Raw genomic sequence first — 22,897 nt, forward strand, 5'->3', positions numbered from 1 at the left:
GCCTGACTGGCGCAAGAGACGCTGAAGCACGTAAGACACAGCGTGTCTTCACCAGTTGTCACGGGTGAGCATGCCTGGAGCAAGAGGTTGGACTGGGTTACCTGAATTATACGATGCTAAAACTCCGGGAAGCACCAAGTCAGGGTGGGAAAAAAGGCGTTCCTTCATGGGAAATTAATTTTCTTTCGTATTGCCTTTCAGTAGGCTTGCAGTATCTTCAGTCTGCAAGTGTTGTCGTTGAACCTGGCAAGCAGCTGAATACCACACAGCCATTCACTCACCCCCTCCACCTCCCCTCCTGTGGGATGGGGGAGAGAATCGGGGAGAAAAAAGTAAAACCTATGGGTTGAGATAAAGACAGCTTAATAACACAGCAGAGGAAAATAATAATAATAATAATAATAATGGTAAAGGAATATACAAACCAAGTGATGCACAATGCAATTGCTAACCACCCGCTGACCAACGCCCAGCCCGTCCCTGAGCAGCAATCGCTCCTCTCTGCAGCCAACCCCCCCTAGTTTCTATACTGAGCATGACATCATATGGTCCGGAACAGCCCTTTGGCCAGTTGGGGTCAGCTGTCCTGGCCGTGCCCCCTCCCAGCTTCTGCACCTGGCAGAGCACGGAAAACTGAAAAGCCCTCGCCTAGTGTAAGCCCTGCTCAGCAACAACTAAAACATCAGTGAGTTACCAACATTATTCTCATCCTAAATTCAAAACAGAGCACTAGGCCAGCTACTGGGAAGAAAACTAACTCTATCCCAGCCAAACCCAGGATGGCACAATTTAACTGGGCTTCTGATTTTCAGATCCTGATGTGTACACTGCACTACTGAGACTTCAGTCTTAGGTTGGGTTTGGTCCCTGAAGTCTGGCCTCGCACTTTTGCTGTGCTCTCAGAAGAGGAGCTAGCCCCAAATGAATTTTCATGTAGACTTACAACAAATGACACTTTCTGCTTGCTTTTTGGGGGAACTACATCCTTATATAATGAAATTACACTTTTCCCCATTTTAATCTTATATTACTCTTTTATTATTGATACAGAAATGATTGTTGCTTATTCAAATCACTTTATGTTAAGTTATTCAAACGAGTTCATGAATTACTCTCGTGCCTTTATGTGAAATACTACTCATTTTAAGGAGTTTTATTTTCATTACTGGAAAAAATAAATAGCTTATGGAAACTTCATTGATTCTGTAGTTGTAACAGCTCTTCTGCTCTGTCTCCCTGGATTCTCTAAACTTCTGGTTTCATAACCTTTAGAGATGACATTACATGGTGCTGCACTTTCCACTAATTGCTTCCTTGTTTGGTAAACATCCATTTTTAAACAATCCGGTAGTCACTCACTATATGTAAATCTTACTATGCTGGTAACCACCTTTTTTACTTTTCAGCAAGGTCTTTTAATTTTGGCTCTACATTTCTGCAGAAAGACTGCCCTAAAGAAAGACGGTACTCTACATGATGACCTATATCCTTGCTTTACATGCAGTCCTTAAAATTCTTTGTGTTGTTTTCTTTGCATACTATTATTTGCTTTTCAACTCTTATGGGCCAACTATTCTTGTGGCATTACTTACGCGAATGAACTCACATGCCATCTAGGTTTGTGGATGGACAGGCTAAAGATGAAATATACCGATTGATTCAGGCTTCTGACCTGGCCCAGATGGAATGGCTCTTTGGAGCTGAGTGCGTTTATTGATTCCTCAAACTGTTTCTTATTTCTTAGTGTATTTTATGTATTTGTTTTGACTGTGTGCTATGGGAGAGGAAAAAAAAGAGATTGCTCCCTTCTCTGGACTCGTGCCATTGTGTTGTGCAGTTCAGTTGTGTGTTTAAATGAACCCACTGTATCTGTAAGATGCTATTACATGTTGGATTTTTTTTTTGATGTTTCTGGGCAGCCCAATATCATAAGGCTTTTTCGTCCAATCACTACCCATAAACTGTTCTAAACACCTTGAGATACCAGAGCCTGTAGAATGTTTCCTAGCTCACCTTTCTCTGTTGTGGCTCGCTTTGCTATTTATCTCCATTTACCTGATGGGAATCAGAGGGAATTGTTTGCTTTTTACTGAAAGAAAGACTGGTAGAGGTATCTGCATCTGTTTTGTAAAATTTGGAATTTTCAAAGTCTGAAATTTGGCTTAAAATAGTTAGATATTTCCTCCTTACCTAAAAGATAAACGAAGCTTTCATAAGAGACTTAATTTTTCTCATTAATGGAGAAGAAAAAAAAAAATCTGCAAGTATTAAAGAAAGTGAACAGTGCTTCCATGCTGCCAGAAACTAATCTCAGTGTTTAAACTCCACTCAAACTCTAATTGCAGATTTCCTAGAGACATCAATCCTCACTAGTTGTCTTTGATGTCTTTTTAACTAGTGATTCTCAATAGACTTCATTGATTCATCTGAACTATTTAGAAGTAAAGCAAAGACAGGAAACGTTTTTTGATTACTGGATCTTTTCCTTGTAGAAGCTCATTTGTTAATATTCTAGCTAAGTGGAAGTGTCTTGCTTTCAAGACCTCCTTAAAAAATCCTAAAAGCCAAAGCTTTAAGCTTCAGTATCTGTCGTATGATAATTAAATCCATGTTTTGGTGCCTGTATAAGTTGATTGATTTCCCTTGCAGCAGCTCCTTAAATATCAGTGGGATCAGAGGGCCCTCAGGATTCAAAGAGCCATTCCTCTGTTTAAGTATTATTGTCTTTAATACAAGTAGAATTAGAAGCCCTTTTTATTTTTTTTATGAGCTGAAACTAACCTTATTTCTTGCATATACTGTGTGCTACTAATTAGATGTTAGAGAACTTTGTGTTTCTATAGCTGGATGAGCTTTTTAGTAAATCAGCCACATACGTGCAGATGGATCTCCTGACACCACCTTCAGAGCACTCCTGGGTGCTGTCTTTCCTACCCCCACCCACCTTCAGTGCAGGCTGTTGTTGCATTTCGCAATTGTTTGTATTCTGCTCATGCAATTGTAGAAACATTCATCCTGCATCAGTTCTTCAGAGTTAGGATTGATCTTAAAATGCTTAGGAACTGTGTGTTTGATTGTGGATTGGTCCTGGCAATAACCTTGCACGTATATGAAACTGTGTTGAGAAATCTTTTGTAATGCTGGGAAAACAAGTGAGTAGTACCCCTTACCAAACAGTATTTGGTCTTGCAAAATTTCCCAATGTTTTGCTATCTTTGCTGACTGTGTGTTGTCCCACAAGAAAATTATTCAACATGAGAGTGCATTGTTTGCTTGTTCCTACACCAGGCATAAGTAAGCAGATGCCCTGCAATTTTCCCTATTTTGTTTTGGTTTTAGCTTGTTACTGTTCTTCCATCCTGAAATCGCTGAGGGAGAAAATGGGTTGGAGGAAGGAAGGTCAGGGTTGGAGGACATTGTCACTGGGCAATCATATTATTTGTTTTCTGTCTATGTTTGTCTAACTGGAATACTATAGTTATTAACTTAAAAAAATCCGTGCATAAAATTTGAAATGTGTGCCTGTATACAGTAACTTCCTCAGCTAGGAAATTGTGCACTGCAATGCAGGAGATTAATTAAAAAGTTCATACAGCATATTCCCAGGCCTGCAGAATAACTCATTAAACTCTCATAAAATAGTAACTACTCTTGTTGTTTAATAGACATGCATGACATGGAAAATGTAGTTTTTCCCCCCTGAAGTGATGATTTGTGCTTACCCTTGTTTCCGTGAAATATCTAGTCAAAATTCAAAAAATGTTTCAATGCACTTTTTTTTGACTTAAGCTTAGGGCGTTGTATTGATGCAACCCTGGCGTATACAGTTTGATATACTTAGCTTTTTCTCTTCTGCTCAGGCTTGGAGCAGATTAAGAAAGGAGCAGGGAAAAAGTGGAGGATGGGCAAAACCTTGAGAAGCAGCGGCTGAAAGTTAGGTCTCTAAGCCCAAGTGATAAGGGGCTGCTGCTAAGCATTCAGTGTAGTGCAATATTAAATAGCCGCTGGAATGCCTGGTGTGTCTGAACGCCTTTCTGCTGTAGCGTGCCAGTGAACTGGGAGGTGAATTGCTGCCTGGTGTGTAAGCGCTGTACAGTGCGAGCATGTAAGTCTGAATCAGTTGAAATCAAAGCGGGGAGGGTGTTGTGTACCTACCTCTGGAGGTGCTGGCAAAGCAGAGCAGGGCTGAGAATCCCACACAGTGGATGTTGTTTTCCTCTGAGCTTGGCATGGCATAAGACGATGTCAGATGGTAAAGTAAAAAGAAGGATTTGCTGAGCATTTCCGTGGCTGTAGGCAGAGTTTTAGTGATTCACCCTATGAATTGAAGTTTACCCTTGTTACCACACAGGATTAAAAAAAAAATAATAAAAATCGAGTGAGATATTCAAGTTTATGAGAAGGTGTTTAGGGAAGCCAACACAGGCAATAATCTACAAATTCTGGTCAAGCTGTTTTTCAAGAAATTTGTACGTTATTTTTCCATTTTGTACAGTGTACGTGGGACTGGGTTGCTCCATGGAACATCTGAATGCAGCTATTTGGAAGGAAGCTTAAGTCGTCCTTGAGGCTTCCCAGTTCTGGAAATGTTGGAAACTATAACACATTCCAGAATAAGAGACGCCCTTCCCCTACACCCAGTAGGTCGAGTTCCTTTTTCTAATTAATCATGAAACAGTATTTCCTTTTTTCTAAGTTTCAATCCAAAGTTTGGTGTCCTAGTACATTGCAGGCCATAAAGTTTGGATCCAGAAATCTTCCAGTACTTTGGAATTTCCCATCCATTAATGTCTCCTTGTCTTATGTCACATAAAATAGAAGCATTCCCTTTGCATTCATTTTTTAAAATACTGGTTTATGATATACCACAATAGCCTGTTTTCTAAAATAAATCATTACACTTTCCAAATGTGATTTTTTTTTTTCCTTTTTTTTTTTGTTTGTTTTTTTTTTCCCCCTCCGTAATCCCCACACTGTGCTATCGTGGCTGTATGAGGGCCAGTTCCATTGAATTCAGTGCCACAGCAGCAATTTGAAATGTTCTTTTAATTCACGGCAAGTACTTGCTTGCAGTGACTTCATGCTGGGTGGAAAGCTATTAGAGAGCACGCTGTTTTGAAGTTCCTACTTAAAGTACAGCTTGAACTAAAAGTGAATGCCAGCTAGTTACTGGTACGCCGTGTTTTTTGTGAATATGCAGGTATGTTGCAAAGTGTTCTCTCTTTTGTGTGCGGTTGCTCCGCAGTTAATATCCCAGGTATCCTTTTGGATATAAGAGGGTTTCCCGCAGCTGCAGAGCAATACGTTCAGTCTCCTAAGTGGTCTTTTGCAGTCCCGTGCCCACGTATAAATATTTCATGAGACACGAATCTCATGAAAAACAATACCGCCTGAAGTCTGTATTTGTGAAGAGCACGAAGTTTACATGTGCTCGAATGTTTAATTCCACTTCGGTCCTTGATAAAGACACTGCTGTCATGACTGAGATGTGCTTGTGTGGTACTACAGAGAAGTTTGCACCCCCCTGGACCACTTCTGTGCACGCAGCGAGCTTCAGGTTTCGAAATTTGTTAGTTGGCAGTGCCTCTGTGGAGCAAGGCACCTGTTAAAAAACAGAAACTGAAGAAGGTAGCTGGAGGTTCATTTTAAGATGTCTTTCTTATCTCCTGGAGGGATCTCGTAGCCACTGTCGCGGATCCTTCCTGTAATAATTGCTTTGTAGTCAAATATGGGCGTTTGGTAGTATCCGAGTCCAGAATTTGAAAAAACAGGCTCAGTTTATTTATTGCTATTCAGAAATAGCACAGGTGAAGAGGCAGCGTGCTACATACCTGGGATCAGTCTGGCAGGGGGCTCCATTCTGATCTGTTCCACAAAATGACTGTAAGGGTGCTTATACCTGTCCCTCTGTTCTGTGACAGTGTTACCACAGAGGCAAGGTTTTTGGCTTGCTCCTTGCTTAACGTTTCACACATTATTTCACATAGTGGAATATAGCAAATTTTGTATGAGTTATAGCTAACACGCATTTAGCAAGTCTCAGTGGAACATACATTGGGATTCTGACAAATTTTGCACATGCGAAATACAGCTTTCAACAGTTTCCCTAATGTGCTTTTGTAATACGGCTTTGCGTTAACACGAAACAATTCAGGAGTTACACGGCGTTCAGTAAGTCTGCCAGTAAAGTATCAGCGTGGTTTCTTAATATGTTAAAATGCATGCATCTTCCAGCCTACAATATTCACTCAAGATTTATGATACGGATAAGATTTTGTCCCTTTCCAGCACTTGTACACAGACATTTTCATTCTAATCCATGTTTCTTCTGTTTCTCTGTAGAAAAGGGAGTTCTAGATTACTGTTGGAATTTTAGATGCATTTCAGACTTTGCGCAGTTGTTTCACACAGTAGCTACAAAGACGAAAGCCAGGCTGAAAATAGGTGTGTGATAGAAAATGTCTGAAGTTATGAATTACTACATGCAAGACCTTTTAGATAACAGTGCACCCAATTTTAAAGGAAATCTTCCAGGGGGTAAAAAAAGACCATCTTTTGTTTTTCAAAATTTTCAGTTTGCACTAAAAAAACACCCAAACCCTAACCCAAAGTATTTTTTTGGCAAGAACGGTTATTTTCCTGAGAAAATAGCAATTACTACTGAAGGATGGAAAGAAGAACGTCAGCTGTCTTGCTGTAGCGGCACAGAGTGGGAGGTGGGCTGCAAAGTCCTCCCTCTTTCAGGAGGAGCAGCTCCTCCTGACCTCTGTGATGTTCATTATCTTGCCATCGATATTTTCTCCTTCCTCTGGGCTCCTGTGCCCTGGTCAGGGCAGGACTGGAGCAGTTTGGCGGAGAGGAACAAGTGAAAAGCAGGGAACCACAGCCGCCCTCCACGTTCCCCTATAGAGCATACGCCATCCCCAACGTTGACGTTTTTTGGAGACGGTTGCTGTCAAGCTGTCGTGTCTTGACAGCTCTGTAGGAGGAACAAAAGGCCCATCAGACCGAAGATGATTTGTAAACAATGAAGAAGGAGTGTTTGCCGCCCTGCCATGTCTGACAGTGTAAAAACCAGCACCATATTACCTGTGGCCAAGACACAGAGAGTTTTCCTTTAAAATGCCAGCTGCTCCCTGCCTCTGTGCAGGAAAATGTTTTGTTAAGAGCTGAATTTGGCGTCTTGTTAACTCTTGGGGTTTTGCTGTCTCCTTAGGAAAATCAGGAGAACAACGCCCTTCTTGTCAGGATGCTGCCTTCTCAAAAGGGACAGTAAAATCACAGCATCTCTTGCAAATTCAAAATACTTATTTAAAGCCCCATTTTATTCTAAATTATGTTCTCAGTGATTTCAATGTTTTTGACAACTTCAGCATTGAATCAGAGGCTGAATACTGTAATTTTTCCTGTTTACCCGGTAAGAACTTGGTTGCTGATTAAAGTCTTTGGCAGGGAGTGGGCAAAAATTAATGCATTAAGAACCTCACAATGAAATCAGAGTGAATTAGAGTAGCATTATCTAAAATAAATTGTATTTTGTTAGCACTGTGTAATGTTCTTTTAACTGATGACAATGATTTATTTCTACTTAGATGAATGATGAAAGTAATCAGTGAATTGCTGGATAGCTGCTTTGTTAAATTAGTCCCATATTCAGTTGGGAGTCCTTAATCTATTGCTTTTTGTGCTTATTTGCCACTGAATTCACCAGGGGGATGTGCAGGTTCTTCTTTCATTTACATGAATATGAACTAGGACATCTTCATTGATTATCAGTGGAGTTTCGTTGTATTAAATGAGACAATGGGGCCCTTCCATCTTGGGTTTTGTTTGGAGATGCTGTTTAAAAACCATCTTATGAAATCCTTTTAAAACTGATTTGAAACTTACTTTCAAAGGGAATTCATCCCACTTATTTCCAATATGCAAGGTGGTTTTAGTTAACAGTATTTGCAAATCCTGTGGTACTGATTGCTTAAAAATAGAGGCGAGTTGGTCATTTATTGTCATGCTTTCTCTGTAACAGTAGATGAACTGATGCTGCGCTGTGTTTTTCTGGTCCACCCACAAGACTCCGGCTGTTCATGAAAATTTTATGAATGAAGAAAACAACAAATGTGGTGACAATGAAAATAACAGAGTTTCAGGAAGCTAATATTCGCTTTTGTTACAACTTTATAGTCCAGAGCCAGCATTTTTCAGTCTAGCTTACAGTTCTGAGGGGAAAAACAACTGTTTTTTGTGAGCATTTAGCATAGATGACAGCTGGGTCCCCACAATGTGAGAGCTTACGTGCTGTTAGCTATGAACTGACAGTTTGCCTAGCAAAGGCTTGCGCCGTAGAAGGAAAGCATGAGAAGGTTTTTCTAAGTCCTGTGAAACATATTTTTCTACTAATAGAAACCTAGGAGCAAACTTGGGTTTACTCTCTAGTATTATCTCCAAATAGCACCATCGCCTTAAAAATAGAACACTCTCGACTGAAAACTGCCTCTTACTGAAATTACAAGTAATGCCCAAGTCTGTTTTACAAAAAAAGTAAAACCAGTTTAATTCTGGAGCGAGTTGTAGCATTCTTCTAACCCTGCAGCCCCAACATAAAATGCAAAACATCTGAAGGCAGATCACCCACACCATGAAGATAGCATAAGATCTCTGAGCACGAGGAAACAAATAATTATTGCAGTCCATCTTTGATGTTGTTTTACCCTTAGAGGAAAAAAAAAAACCTCCAGCTGTTGATAATTAATTAATTATTAAATTCGACCTTAAATCCACAGTGCGTACCCCTGATAAGCTAGCAGTAGGAACAGCTGGAGGATGCAGGGAAACATCTTGAAAGCGCAGTAGTGGTGTGGAAAGCTAGTAACAAGCTGCGTAATGCTGCTGCGTGTTAGGGCTGGAGCTACCTTTTGGTTAATTGTGTTGCAATCTTGCTTAAGCTGTTTGCACCTCCTATTTTGGGCAGCCCAAAGGAAGGAATGAGCTGGATTCTTGTGGGAAGTCACAGAATGAGGCCCACAGCATTTTCTGTTTGAAGAGCCTCTAAGTCCCTTAGTCCATGCTATCTGTCCCGTGAGCATCCTTTGGATGTGGAGGGGAGGGAAGGGTGCCGTCCCAGTAGCGTTCTGCAGGAGTGGGTTGGGTATGCTGCTGCTCACTAGGTTACAGGGTGCTGATTTCCTAACAATTTCAAAGCCCAGGAGCCTGTTCCTTTGAAAGAGGGAAGAGAGAAATGCCTTTTGTGGAGAGAAAAAGGAGCTGTATGTTTCATAGTCGCTTATGGGCAACACCTGAATTTAAGAGTTGTGTGATTTGTGTATGACCAGTTTGTTTGGACAAAGAGGCTCAGGGCATGGTTCCTGAACTGTCCCTGTAGTCTCAGCAGTAGTAGAGATCTGTGATATAAATGTCTGAAGAAAAGTCATGTGCAAGATAACAAATGCAGGTTTCTCCCAGGTCATCCTAAGCAATTATTCTTCATTAAGCTCAAAGCAGCTGAAATCCCACCAAGCAGCAGGGACACTTAATCCTTAGGCCTTTATAACCCACCCCACCTCACCCTGTTATGGTACTGCAACGGTCTTTTGCATAATGTCTGTAGAAAGTTTGTAAGTATGGTCTTCTGGAAGGTGCATCCGTTGAACATTTTAAGCTAAATGGTGGCGTGTAGACGCTGTCCCATGTCTGTGGCATGTCCTGAATTTTCAGTACTTTGCTGGGGGAGGCAAGAGCTGCTGTGGGCTCTTGTGGGAATGGTGGCTTTTCAGAGAGAACGGTGTTCAGCCTGGTTTTCCTCCTATGTCCATAGAGCGAGTGGATTTCTTCGCAGGTTAGACAGAGGGACAGCCACCATGGTGATGTTATCTGCCCCTTCTACTTTCCTTTGGCTCCCTCAAATCACCCTGGTAGCCCTAATCTTGGTCTTTTGTTTCTTGGACTCTCTGATGGACAAGAGTTTCAAAGCTTCACCTGCCTTTGGAAACAAAAGTACGTATGCAAATGACAAATAATATTATCATCTTGGAGCGTAACAGGATATAAGCCTCCCTTGAAGGACAGCAAGTCATCTCAAGCAATATCAAAGACTGTTTGCAACTCAGAATTCCGAAGCATTTAGTAACTCCTAAATGTTTATTTTGGGGGTCTAAAGCCACTCAACATGTACTAAAGCCACATAATTTATGTGACAGAGTGTCTACAACTCTTAAAAACAAGAGTTAATGGCTGCTGCCTTTGTCTGTGGTTTGTCACAGTCTTGCCTTTGTATGACTGGCTCTCTTGGAAGGAGCTTTGATGTATCTTTATAAAACATCTCTTCTACATTTCCTCTGATTCCCCTCCCCCTCGCTTTACTGAGCATGTGAGCTCTCATTTGGTCAGGGTCACCCCAGAGATGAGATGTCCTTTGAATATCAAGATATGCTCCTAGTTCAATAACTCTGTAAATTAAAAAGTGTTCTTGAGAGGGCAGATGCAGGACAAGAATGTAGCTGCGTACTTAGTATTGCTCTGCCATGCTATCACTGGGTTCTTAGCAGTGGCTGGGCCTCAGGAAACTAAAATTTATTTTTCTGTTTTAGCATATCTTAATCCAGAGTTAAGATAAGCAAAATGCTTTAATGTTTTTCATTAGAAAGCAGGTTGTGGCTTTATACTAGCTGAATGCAATCTAGTTTTCTGAGAAAAGAAGATAAAACAACTAAATCTACGGAAGAAAAGAAGGGAGACATCAGAAATAAGTACTAACAAATTCAGAGTCTCTGCTGTAATGCTGGGTCTGTTTTCTGGACCATGTACACTGTCGTATTGCCTGGTGAATACATGATGCAATGTTAGACGTAGCTCCGTACGTGTCGGTGAGGACAAGTGCTGCCACCGTTCTACCTTGCCCTCCCGGAGCAGAGCTTTGCGATGCCGCATCCTGTCGCCGTGGCATCTGCATTCTCGGAGGCCTGTGCCGTAAATTCTGGCTCTACTGCAAAGTCAGGTTTTGACAGGTCTGATTAATAAAAAAATCTCTGCACATTTTTTTTTGCAGTGGGAGAATATTAACTCTTGTAGTGTAGACAAAATCCATTCTGTAACTAAATCACACGGCTTTAAATTCACATGTGTTTTCACCACCTTTTTCTTTTATATGCTGGGCTGCACTGGTGCACTGTGTGCTGTTTAAATGGCTGTCCCGACCTCCCTAAAGGTGAATGACTCGGGGCTGAGGGGACGATGTCCCACTCGTAGTTTTGAGATCCTCTGGAATTGAGATGACGATATGGATCTGAATTATGACTGTGTTTGATGCGTAAGATAGCATGACAATTTGACCTTGCACTTTAATGCCCTGCTAAGCTGCTACAAGAGCTGCTTAGTTAAAACGGTCCATTTCTAATTTTAATTTATGCTCTGTCTGGGCAGCTGAGTGTTTAAGGAGCTGCTGTCAAGCTCTAAATGTCTCTGCCTAAAGCTTCGGAGTGACCCGTCCCAGTGACACAACTGTGGAGGGAGCAAGGGTGACCTCTGATTCCAACTGCCCTGCTGTCATCGCCTCGTTCCCTGTTCCTTCCTGCCTTGCTTCCCCAGAGCTGTCTTTTGTATATCAGCTCAGGAAGGTCACTTTCATGGATTTTTTTTTTTTTTTTTTTTTTTTTTTTTTTCCTGGTTGTATTAGTTCCCCTGTGTCCTTGCAGCTTGGCTAGAAGGCTCGTTCTGACCGGACTGCCTGGCTTAGTCAGTATCTGCATCAGGACTTTAGGCCATTTTGGTTTTGCAGATGTTGCTATCGTCTTCTGTACCTCATTTGTTGCGTCCTGGTTTGGGGAGTGGGGATGAGAACTGTCCTATGTCTGTCTACTTACCAGCTGATTTCTGTACTCCCCCTCCCTCCCCAGCTCCTAATTCTCCCTTTTCTTTCGTCACTTTGAGCCCTGCCAGCTCCCCGGGTTCTCCAGGAGCGGCTGCTACAAAGATGTGTGTGTTCTCCTCTGTAAAACGGGTCCTTGTTTTGTGTTGCTAGGCTACTCCCTTCCAGCTGCCACTGAAGAAATGCTCCGTGGTGGGAAACGGTGGGATCCTGAAAAAGAGCGGCTGCGGCAAACAAATAGATCAAGCAGATTTTGTCATGCGGTAAGAGAGAACCCTCAATGACGCATTGTCTCCCCTTCCCCCTGCTAAGTCTTGGACTTTTCAAAGCTATTCAGTTGCGATTAATCGATTATAAATTTGCCTTGTTTCCCCCCACCCATTTGCAGGATGCTTTACGCAAGCGATTCGGGCAGAAGTGTGAGGAGAGGCAAAAAAGAGAGTTTTGACTGGCTTCTGCAGACGTGTGCGCGGTGTGGGGGCAAGCTGCAGATGGATGGGTTAAGGCTGTGACAGACTGTGCAGCCTCATGGAGAGGTGCTGAAGAGCTGCCCTCCTCTTTAATTATGCAGTGTTAGGCAGGGTCGCATCCTGCCATGTGCTCTGTCCTCTGCAGCTCTAAACGCCGTCGTATGCGACCCACTGAACTCAAGATGAGTAGGTACTGATTTATGGGGCAAGGCTTGAGAAGTAAGTTGGGCCAAGCTAAAAACGTTCCTGTGTTTTTTCTTCCCTCAAGACTGATTTCTGGCTGACTGCCTGAGGAAAGGCCAAACCTCTTTTCTTGATGTGGGTTTTTTGGGATGTCCATTCCCTCACATTTCCATTCCCTCCAGCTTTCCTGAAGTTATAAGAACCTGTCAGGGGGGATGTTGAACCAGCTACCGCTTTCATGGTTGAATTTGGCACTTTCTAGGTCTGCATTCTTTAAGGAAGAAAGACAGAAATTAGTTCCTCCCTCTTAAACAAGAACAAGAAAAACATTGTGGGGGAGAAACTAAAGGAATGCTCCCAATAAAATGAGAAATGGAGTTTCTTTGGGTTTTGAGATGGATGCATAATGAGCACTCACTTTAACAAGTCTCCTTATTATAAAGCCATACAAATTTGCTGCAAACCAAAGAGTATTACTGTACGTAATTCCTGGTTTGCATCTCAAAGACCAAAAATGCCTTCAATGTTAAAGCAAAGAAATACAACAAACTAAGGCAGAAGGAAACGTATACTTAGAGCATTCACAGAAGAGAAGATGTAAGGCACAGGGGAGAGAGGCAGTGTGCCGATTGCCGTTAATGCAAAACTCCTTAGGTGTTCCACAGACTAAATATAAGAAACTGCAGGGTATATACCATGGTAATATTATCTAGATGCAATGGGAAATTGAAATGCTGTAGGAGCAATCAGTTACAAAAACAATAGAAACTTTTTTAAAAAAAACAGCAGTTGTTGTATCTCGATCAGAAAAATCCTTTTCTCTCCAGGGAGGGTAAAGCAACCATTATCTGTACAGAACTTATTTTGAATTGGAATTAAGTGATAGGGAAAATCCTGCAAAAATCCTAGTAGCTGCCTGCAGGCAGTATTGTATTAGTGATGGGCAGCCATATTTATGGAAAATGTTCCAGGTCTTTTGGGTTAGAAGCTAACACACCACTGGGAGAAAATATTTTTATAGCAGGTGGAAGACAGGGTTTAGTTGATCTTTTGTAAGTCTTATTTCTGTAATCTGAGAGATGAGAGAGAGAGAGCACAATAGGGACTTGCATAACATCTTTAATTTTTTTTTTTTAAAGAAATTTGTGTAATATCTGTAAAGTATTTCTGAAGTGTGAAACATCATGCCTGGTTTTGCCCTTGTTCTTTTCTTCCATTCACACGGCTTTTTATTTCACTTAAGTGTATTTCCATAACCTCTGTCATATGACTGCAGCCATCTTCTCTGATATATTGTAATCACTAAGGTTAATTAATGAGTTTAAACTCATCTCATTGCTGAGCATCTTCTACAAACACAGTTGTACCAACATAGAGATTAAAAGACCAGCAGTTTTCAGCCCCTAAGGCACAGTACACTGCATCTGCAATGAAAAAAAGGTGCATGGCATATGGTCTACATCTTTAGGTAGTATGTTTATAACAGGTTGTTCTTCTGATATCTGGCTGGTTTTCAAGTTTGTAATCCTTATTTCTAAGGAAAAAATTTAATTTGCCCTTGCCCTTCCTGCTAACACTTATTTTAAGAGAGAAGTGTGGGGTACTAAACCCTAAGCAATGTTTTTTATCTGTATTTTGACTGAAGAGACACATTTTCTTGGCATTAGATTTTGAAGAAATATTTCTACATATCACAATTCTCCCTTTCCCCCAACCACTTTCCATGGCTCTGCTGTGGTTTGTATGTCTCTCAGAGAAAGGGTTTCTCTCTGTAAAACAGCAGGGGATTGCAGGGAGTTCTCCAAGCTGTTTGAACTAGAAGCAACCTGTCCCTATTTCAGGTTGACCAGTGGCTCTCCTGGTTTGGGGAGGCCAAGCTGTCCTCTTTAATCACTCTGTGCCGTGCCACCTAGCCATACCAGCCCAGGTGGCACTGGGGAGGTTCAATATGGTGGCACTTTGGGGTTTGCAGACAAGTCCAGAGGAACATGGCTTTCAGCTGCCTTGTGCAGTTATTGTCTTGACGTTGGCCAAGGTGCCACAAAGGAATAAAAATTAATGTTTGCAATTACATATTAAATCCATGTTAGTCCCTAGTGTATAAGTGTGTATATAACATTCTAAAATAGCTAGGTAGTCACATAGCATCTACCAAATGCACATGCATCAGCCAAGTTGCCTGGATTCTCTGCACCTGCAGGACAGAGAGTTCTGTCTGGGCCAAACCCAGAAGAGCAATTTCTGCCCAGTGAGGGTTGAAGGATCCCTCTCATTTTACCCCTGTAGCTGTTTCTCCCTGTTGAGTTGAAAGGTCTCAGATGTGAGAAAGGCACACATGAACTGCTGTGCCTGTTGATGGTTCCCCTCCCCGCAAAGGCTGGGTCTTCTGGTTAGGCTCGCGTCAAAAATGCTGGCCCAAAACGCTCTCCTGATACTTACTTCTTTCCTGCATATTCATGTACTTACTCCTCAGTACCAGGACCAAGAGTAAGATAATTAAAAAGACCTTTCTTAGGCTTGTTTCTAGGTGTGTTCTTCACCTGCACAACACTCGGCACTCTACTGACCTGTTCAAGAAAACGATCTGAAAGGCCAGGAAGTTTCTGTCAACCAACTGATTTCTTACTGCGTTTCCCCTGGATACCCAGGCCATTTCTTACTATTTCATGCCGAACAAGCTGGGAATGAGATTTACTGATGAAAGGAATTAGACGTGTTTAAATAATGCATCTGGAACTGGCTTGTGAAAGAAATTTCATTATTGAGATGTTAAGATGATAAAAACTAGGGAGAGTGCTTTTTTAAATCAAACTTCAACCAAAAATGGCTTCTTAAAAGCTTGCCCTTTGAGTTTCTGTTTATTGAAATTGGAGAGCATTAAACTGTAGTCTGCCAGAGGTCATTTATGTCATCTCTCTGCTCTGAGGCAAATCACCTACGTATCTTGCTTCACAAATATTTCTTTGACCTGCTGTTGAAAACTGGTACTGAGAGGGTTTTTACAACCTCTCCAAATAGTATTAATCTGTATCCTACCCAGTGCATGTGCAGAAAGCAACCTATTGCAGTCTTACTATTTATTTATTTTAATGTAAAACATTCTTGATACTTTTTTTTCTAAGGTTTTGTCATTATGTCTGGGAATTAAATTTCCCGTATGCTTCTAATTTTTTCGTTTTTTTTTTTTTTTTTTTTTTTTTTATATGCTTCTAATTTTTTCTTCTTTTTTTTCTTCTCAATGATTGCATTTTCTGAAACCTCTTATTTGGTTCCTCTTTTCTGCCTTCTTTTAAAGATTTCTAGCTTCGCTTAAATTGTGGCAGACCAAACTAGAAGCTGTTTCCTGAGAACTCAATGCATTGTGCACTTCTTAACAAATGTAGTCATGAAAAGGAGAAATTGTTCCCAGAAATTTTATTTTTCTTCGTGAATGTGGTTGAATTCATTTATGTTCCGTACAGGTGGGACTTTGCTGTTCTTCTCCTTGGCATTTCCTGATTATGTGAATTTAGGAATATGGTTTTGAGAGCTGGTATTTGTATGCAAATACATGCAAATTTGCACCACTGTGTTTTTTTTTCTTAGGGAATGTGGGATGTTTTGCATTGGCAGACATTGCAGGGAGTATACCATGTGCACACTAGTGCCCTCTCCAGGCACTGACATTACACAAAACTGTAACACGTGGGGGTGCGGCCAGGAATTTGTGTAGCCTCACTTGCGGCACTCTGCTGTTGCAAATGCCTGGATCACTTCTCTGAACGCTGCAGAGGTCAGAGGAATGCTAACGGAGGCAGCAACTGCTGTGGAAACAAGGGCTTTCCTTGTGACGAGACTGATTTTCCCAGTGTGGTGGAAGAGTATGGTGACCTGTAGTACAAGAGCCCAATGGTTTCTGTAGCAGCCCCTGGAAACTGCTGTATAAACTGAACTGTAGCTCACTTTCCCCACCTCTCACTAGTCTAAAAAATGGGCCTCTGAATTAAGCAAAGAAATCGGGTAAGCAACTTGTTGTTGTTGGACTCAAGGGTTTCATGACTGACACCAGATGCCTGGAGGATGCCTGCAGAAGTGGAGTGCTACAGAGAGTTTAACGGAGAAGATGGTGAGAAAAATGACACAGATCTTCACAGGTGTAAGACCTGCAGCCAAGAAACCCGTGTCTCCCTGGTACCAGGAGGAGAAGTCATGAACATGAAACGACAATTGTCTGTGCCACTGCCTGCCCTCTTCCAGTGCCAGGGCCTCGTCCTCTGTGGGGGTGGTTGTCTGCAGAGCTGAAAGTAATCACGGGCTGCTCGACCCTCTTCTTGAGGGTCCGCGTTTGCTCAGCACACCCTCCTGCTGGGAGCAGGAAGAGGCAGGAGCTGGTGCCCGAGCATGCCCCTCGCCTTTCCCAACCTTGTGCGCGCCATCTCTGTGCTGTGTTTTTCCAGTGTGCTGCAGAAAAACAACAAAACAAGCATGTGCAAACAGGGATGTCTTGATTTAATTGTTGAACTTAAAAATTGGAGGGCAAATTTGGTTATGGTAGAGCATGAAACTTTACAAACAAACAAACAAAAAACCCCGACAGAACCTCCAAACCCAACACAAAAAAATGAAAGTCTTTTTCTGAAAAAACTCCAAATTCTACTTTTCTCTGAGAATCTTGGTTTCATTTTTGCCCTTTAAGCATTAAAAATATTCTTCTTATCTTTGTTTTTAAAAATTGGACAAATTTGAAATGTAGGATATTGTTTTGACACCCGTTCTTGGTGTATACTCAATACATAGAAATTATACCGAAAATGGGTGTCAAAACAATATTCTAATAATCTACTCAAGATTTCTTCTGATTGTAATTTCTGGAGCAGTGCAGGGGCTTGGATACTGTTGGAACATATTTTCATCTTTATCTACTGCACCACCTTCCTTCTCCTAGGTTTTTACTACGTAGCATTTAGGACTGTTCATTGTCTGGAAGTCTCTCTCTGCTTGTGTTTTTTGGAGTCTTGGCTCTCTGCTTTCCAAAGTAAATTTGCTCAGTCACTTTCTCTTATTTATGTTATCACCCTGCTCAGCAGAATGAGACTGTGAGCAGAACTGAGACACACATATTTAAATAGCCACTTAAAATTTTGCGCTGTGTTTTCGTGGTAAATTCTGTATGCTGAAGATACCCTGTGGTGTAATATTAAAAATGCCAGTCGCCCAATGTTTGCGAGTCATGTAGTGCTTGTAATACCACAGAGTGGTGACAGTCTGGAGCCTGATACAGGTAAACAAGACAGAACAGAGTGAAAAACAGAACTTTAAAAGAGTTTTTTGGGGAAAAAAAAAAGTCTTTGCTACAGATAATAACATCCTATTCCACAGCCTTTCAGCCTGTTGGAAATGCCAAGTCTGTGTCTTTGTTTTTCCCTTGTATTTACATAAGATCATCTCTGCAAGAGGTTTTATTTCTACATCTTCCCACAATCTGGTACAAAAACGTCCTATTGTGCTCGTAGGTACAAGTAGGAAACCTTTGTAGCTTGGTCTAGTATTTATACAGCACTTTTAGATCTGAGAGCTTGTGCTTTTGTTTGTTTGTTTTTTAAAAAAAAAAACACAACCCAAACCCCAACACCTGGCAACTTGCAGACTAGAAAAGACTGAGGTTGAGTCAATCCTGAATGTCATTTAAAATCTTGACTGTCTTTCTGTGCACAGGTGCAACCTTCCTCCTCTATCCAGTGAATACAGCAAGGACGTCGGATCGAAAACTCAGCTGGTGACTGCAAATCCCAGTATAATCCAGAAAAGGTAGAGAGCATATCGTTCCTTCTCTGGTCGGAGGAAACAAAAAGGGAAATGCTTCATCGGTGTTATAGATATTAGTGTATCAGAGTTGTGTTCTCCTCAATGATCTTCTGATCCTGGAAAAGGATCTACAAAAGATGAAATAGGCAATGGTTTGGTGTTGGGTGAAATAACTCAAGACTAAACCCCTGATCCTTCTGCTGTAAGCAGGGGAAGTGAGGGAGGCTGCCTTTTACAGCTATTTCTTCTACCATACTCCCCTCAGTGCTTCCAGCTCCCTGCCTTTACCATGCGCTGGGCACATGCCTGAGGTGCTTTGGCAGCTCCCAAGCCAGGTACGTACTGATGGGTGGCCCAAACTACTCTGCTGGTCAGGCCAGCTGGCTGCTGCATCTCACAGTTAATGAAGATGCTAATTTGGGTTTCTCTTTGCTTCACCACTAAAAACATCTGGGTCCTTACTGCCTCTGTATTATTTGTTTGATGTTGACTTACGGGTACAAAAGTGGTTAGGATGGAACTGACTGGCAGGTTGTGATCATACAAGCCTCACTTTCTTAGGAAACTGGGACAAATTTTTGTTGTTTATTAAGAGTTGGTTGAAATTTTCCAAATGTCAGTAGCTGATGAGAGAGGGGAAGGGGCGGGGGGAAGTCAGTGCCATCTCTCTGATTTTTGCCTTCCTGAATTTTAATTGCTATGTTATTTGTTTATCACCCGGAATGAGGTAGGCTGTCCTCAGACAGAACAACATCTGGTAGTAACCTGCCATGTTCACTGAAAAATACAGAAAAAAGGCATAAACCAAGGGGATGAACAGGAAATGATTTAGTATGAAGAAATGTATAATGCAGGTACTGGGAGGTGAAGGATTGTGAAAGAAAGCAAAGCAGGGAAATAAAACAAATAATAGAAAGCCAGGTGTTTAAGAAAGAAGAAAGGCACAGACTTGCAAATGGATGTTTGATGGTATTTAAATGTAATATTTTTCCTCTCTATTGGGAATTGAAGGGTTCTCTGGTTTTGTGTGTGGAAAAGATGACAGTCTGACAGAGTGGAAAAGAGAGGGTGAGCGAGAGGGAAATGGAGTAGTAATCAGCTTCAAGAGCTGATTCATTCCAGGCAGAGAGTGAATAGGAGAAGGCACAGCAACGCTGATGGGATGAGATCAAAGCAAACCGAGCAGAACTGGCAGAGGATGGCACCAGGTGCCAGGCGAGAAGAGGGAGCTGCTCAGGGCAGTGGACCTGAAGATGGGGAATCTGAAAATCCTGTGGGATGTAGATGGCTAATGAGGTTGATTTAAGAAGTGGGATGAAATGGCCAGAACGTCCCATCAAGGAAAGAAGGTCAGCTTGGCCATAGCATTTTGGGTAAAATGAAGAGGAGCAGTGTGAAACATGAAGCTTAGAAAGGATTTTACAGTTGTCAAAGCAGAGGATTATTAAACTCATGGATGTTTATTTTGTGCCCTCCCCTCCATCAAGGGTCTAGTGTGGAAAGCTCGCTGTACTTTAGTATTTTTGAACAGAAGAGGAAAAGGAAAAAGACTTTTAGTGATGCCACGGGGAGACCGTGGAGCTACGCTGGAGAGACTGTGGAGTTATCCAGCAAGAAGGAAGGCAAGGAGTGAGCAGATGGTTCAAGAAGCAGATGGCGAATGAGATGCTGCTTTGTGAGAGGGGGATATCACAAGGAGGGGTGGAGGGGGAGGGAAATGGGAAAAGAGAAAGGGAGGAAGGAATAGACAGGGAACAGGAAAGGAGATTGTGTTCATCGTCCACTTTCAAAGCGAGTGGGTGATATTTGCGATGCAAGACATTTGATGAGAAAGTAATGTGGGATGTATATGCATGTGTATTGATTAGGAGGATATACACAACCAGTAACTGAGAATGACACAGAGAACAAATTCATAGCACTGCAAATTGGCAGAAACCTCCTCTGAGGCTTGGAGCTCTTGAGAGATCTGGTACTTCGCTTCCTCTGCCTGGTCAGGAAGAGATTTTTTTTTTTTTTTTTTTTAAGTTTTTTTTCACTGATGTTTCCTGTATGCTGTCCAAACTCATTATTTTACCCCCTGTGTATTAAGTTAGAGTTGGAAAAAAATGTTAAATCTTGGGAGTTAAAAATAGAAAAAAGACTTCTTCCCTGTCAACAAACAATCAATTTCTTTGGGAAGAAGCTTTTTAAGGAATTAAGACTCCTTGTAAGTTCAGACTTTGATGAAATTTAAGGACGTTCAGATTGGTGACTGATACGTATCTGTTTCGAAGCTATAAATTAACTAGCTTCACACAACAGTGGTATACATTATCATTCTTCCCTTCTCCTCTTGTCCTTACTTTAAGTAGGTTGATATTGATGAGGCTTGACATCTCAATTATCTCTCAGGTGTGTTATGGCAGTTTTAGTGAATTGGTCCTGTGACACCATTCATGGCTTCTAAAAGATTTATCCTTACCAGATAATTTATGATGAGGCATGTTGGATAGGGCAAAGTTTTCATACCAGGGATGTGGAGGCAATTTTCTGTGTTGGTCTAAAAGCAGAATTATTGACTTCAGAAAATTATTGGCAGTAATTATTGTGGAGCAATATCTGAGCTACCACCGCTCACCTCTAGATTTAGAGCTTTAGGATGTGAGAGTCAAGATTATAATCTGGGAGTGCATTGACTTTAGAGATAACTTCTAAATGTTGCCTACTGCAAAACTTCGAGTAGGCAAATAATAAGGAAAGAATGAAGAGATCAAGTTCCACAGTTTTCACTTGTAAAATATTGTGCTCATTTGTCATTTGGGTTTGGAAAACAATGAGGAATTTCCTACCCTAACTTTGCTTCATATAATATAGGAGTACTGGCAATGGAAGTATTATAATAGAAATTTGCCCAGCTGACTAAGAGGACTCGTGATGACTGCCCCAGTTTCTTATTTTGTCTAAAATATTTCACAGGCATCTCCCTTCAGTTAATATTGGAACTTGCAGTCCTTGGAGCATGCGTAAAAATTCTTTTCCCACTTTGCATTCAAACCTTACCCCTCCATCAAACCCTTGTTTGAGGTTGCAATTGGGATTGAAATGTTTCATAAAGCTACTCCTGGGCCCACTACAACATCTCCCACCCTCTACCCCGATACTGTTGAGGGACTGCAAAAAGGATGGTATCCTTGATGTTTTCAGGTCGTTCCCCTACCGCCCTAGTCAGCTTGGCCTTATCTGTAGGGAATCACTTTGTAGGCAGAAGATTATTCTAGATTTGTCCTGGTTTTTGTTTTCTTTCTGTGAGTAGCTGCAGTAAGTCCCTGCTAGGAAGGTGGCAGTGCCGTAGCGAGACCTGTGCTGTGCCTACAGCCATTCTTAGACTCTGCGAAAAATCAACAACATTGTCATTTACAGTGATTGTTTCTATATTCTGAACACTTGTCTACAGCTGTGGAGAGGGACTAGTCAGCGGATCGCACGTGAACATAGAAATGCTTTAATAGGTAGTGATGATTTTCGACCGATGGCATAAGATTTTTGACTAAGAAATGCAAGGAGTTACTATTTGGGATGTGGATATTGGGTGTTTCTGAAGTCACTGGCTCTGGCCTATTTAAGAGAAGCAAATTCTAGCAATTTCTTACCATCTTCAACAACTCCTTGCAAATGTCATCTAATAATACTCTTACCTTTTGTCTAAACTTCTGATTTTGAAAACAACTGCTGTTTGCAGTAATCTTCCTTTCTAGTTGCCGTGTCTGCTTACACTAACCTGTGCACACATGTATCATCATCAGTGCGGATGCAATAGTCCAACTAGATGGTTTCCCAGCATTCAGTAAATTTCAGATCAACTGGTGTTTGTTGGTGAGTATTTTATCCATGAGATGTGTGTTTCTGACCTATGTAGCATTAGAAAATGGCACGGTGGCTATGGTAGCATTCTTTATTAGCCATAATTCAGCGTCGGTATAACCGGCAGAAGCCCCTGAGGTATGCAATGCTGTCTTGGAGACGTAATCCCATAATTGGTTGAATCGTGTGAGGCTTTTCCCCCTTCTCTTTTCGGGGTGCTGTATCATCTCAGGACGGATGGTGCTGGAAGGTAGACACGTTGCACCGTGGGGGAGCAGGCAGCTGTGTGGCTGCTCGGGGGGCTGCTGGTGCTCTCAGCTTGAGGAGAAGTGGCAAAGGGGGAACTTGGGGTTGCTGCCCTCACAACCCCTGCTGCATGATGAGTAATTAGATCTGCTCCTTTCCCTAGTGGAAACCTCTCCCTGCCGCCTTCTTGCCTCTGAAGGGAGAGCTTGGACTCTTCTACCTGAGCCCTCCATGCTGGAAAGCACATCAGCCCATGGCAGGGGCAGAGCCTGGACTGGTGCCGCTGGTCTAGCGGGAGAGGAGAGCCCTTCTGCTGAAGGGAGAGCCAAGGTGCCTTTCCCCACCTCCGTCTTCGGTGCCGCGCAGGTCCCTGAGAGCGGGAGCTTTGTGGGTGCGGAGGCTGCAGAGCTGGGGGCTGAGGTAGAGCTCTGCAGCCCCTGTTTGTCCTCTCCCCTCATCACGTAAATCCACTTGGATGAGGACCAGGTCGTTCCTGTATGCATTTAAGGCT

General features: G+C 42.0%; 1 protein-coding gene across 1 annotated transcript in view; it reads left to right on the forward strand.

Moving 5' to 3' along the window:
• The window catches only part of ST8SIA1 (ST8 alpha-N-acetyl-neuraminide alpha-2,8-sialyltransferase 1), a 98,584-nt gene that overhangs the window by 26,851 nt on the left and 48,836 nt on the right, over positions 1–22,897 (forward strand). The window contains exons 3-4 of the mRNA XM_035888553.1: positions 12,014–12,123; positions 18,208–18,300. Of these exons, the coding sequence (XP_035744446.1) occupies positions 12,014–12,123; positions 18,208–18,300 (203 nt within the window). The remainder of the gene's footprint in view (positions 1–12,013; positions 12,124–18,207; positions 18,301–22,897) is intronic.

Source organism: Egretta garzetta, unplaced genomic scaffold (genome assembly GCF_000687185.1).
Source record: "Egretta garzetta isolate BGI_Z169 unplaced genomic scaffold, ASM68718v1 scaffold81, whole genome shotgun sequence".
NCBI lineage: Eukaryota > Metazoa > Chordata > Aves > Pelecaniformes > Ardeidae > Egretta > Egretta garzetta.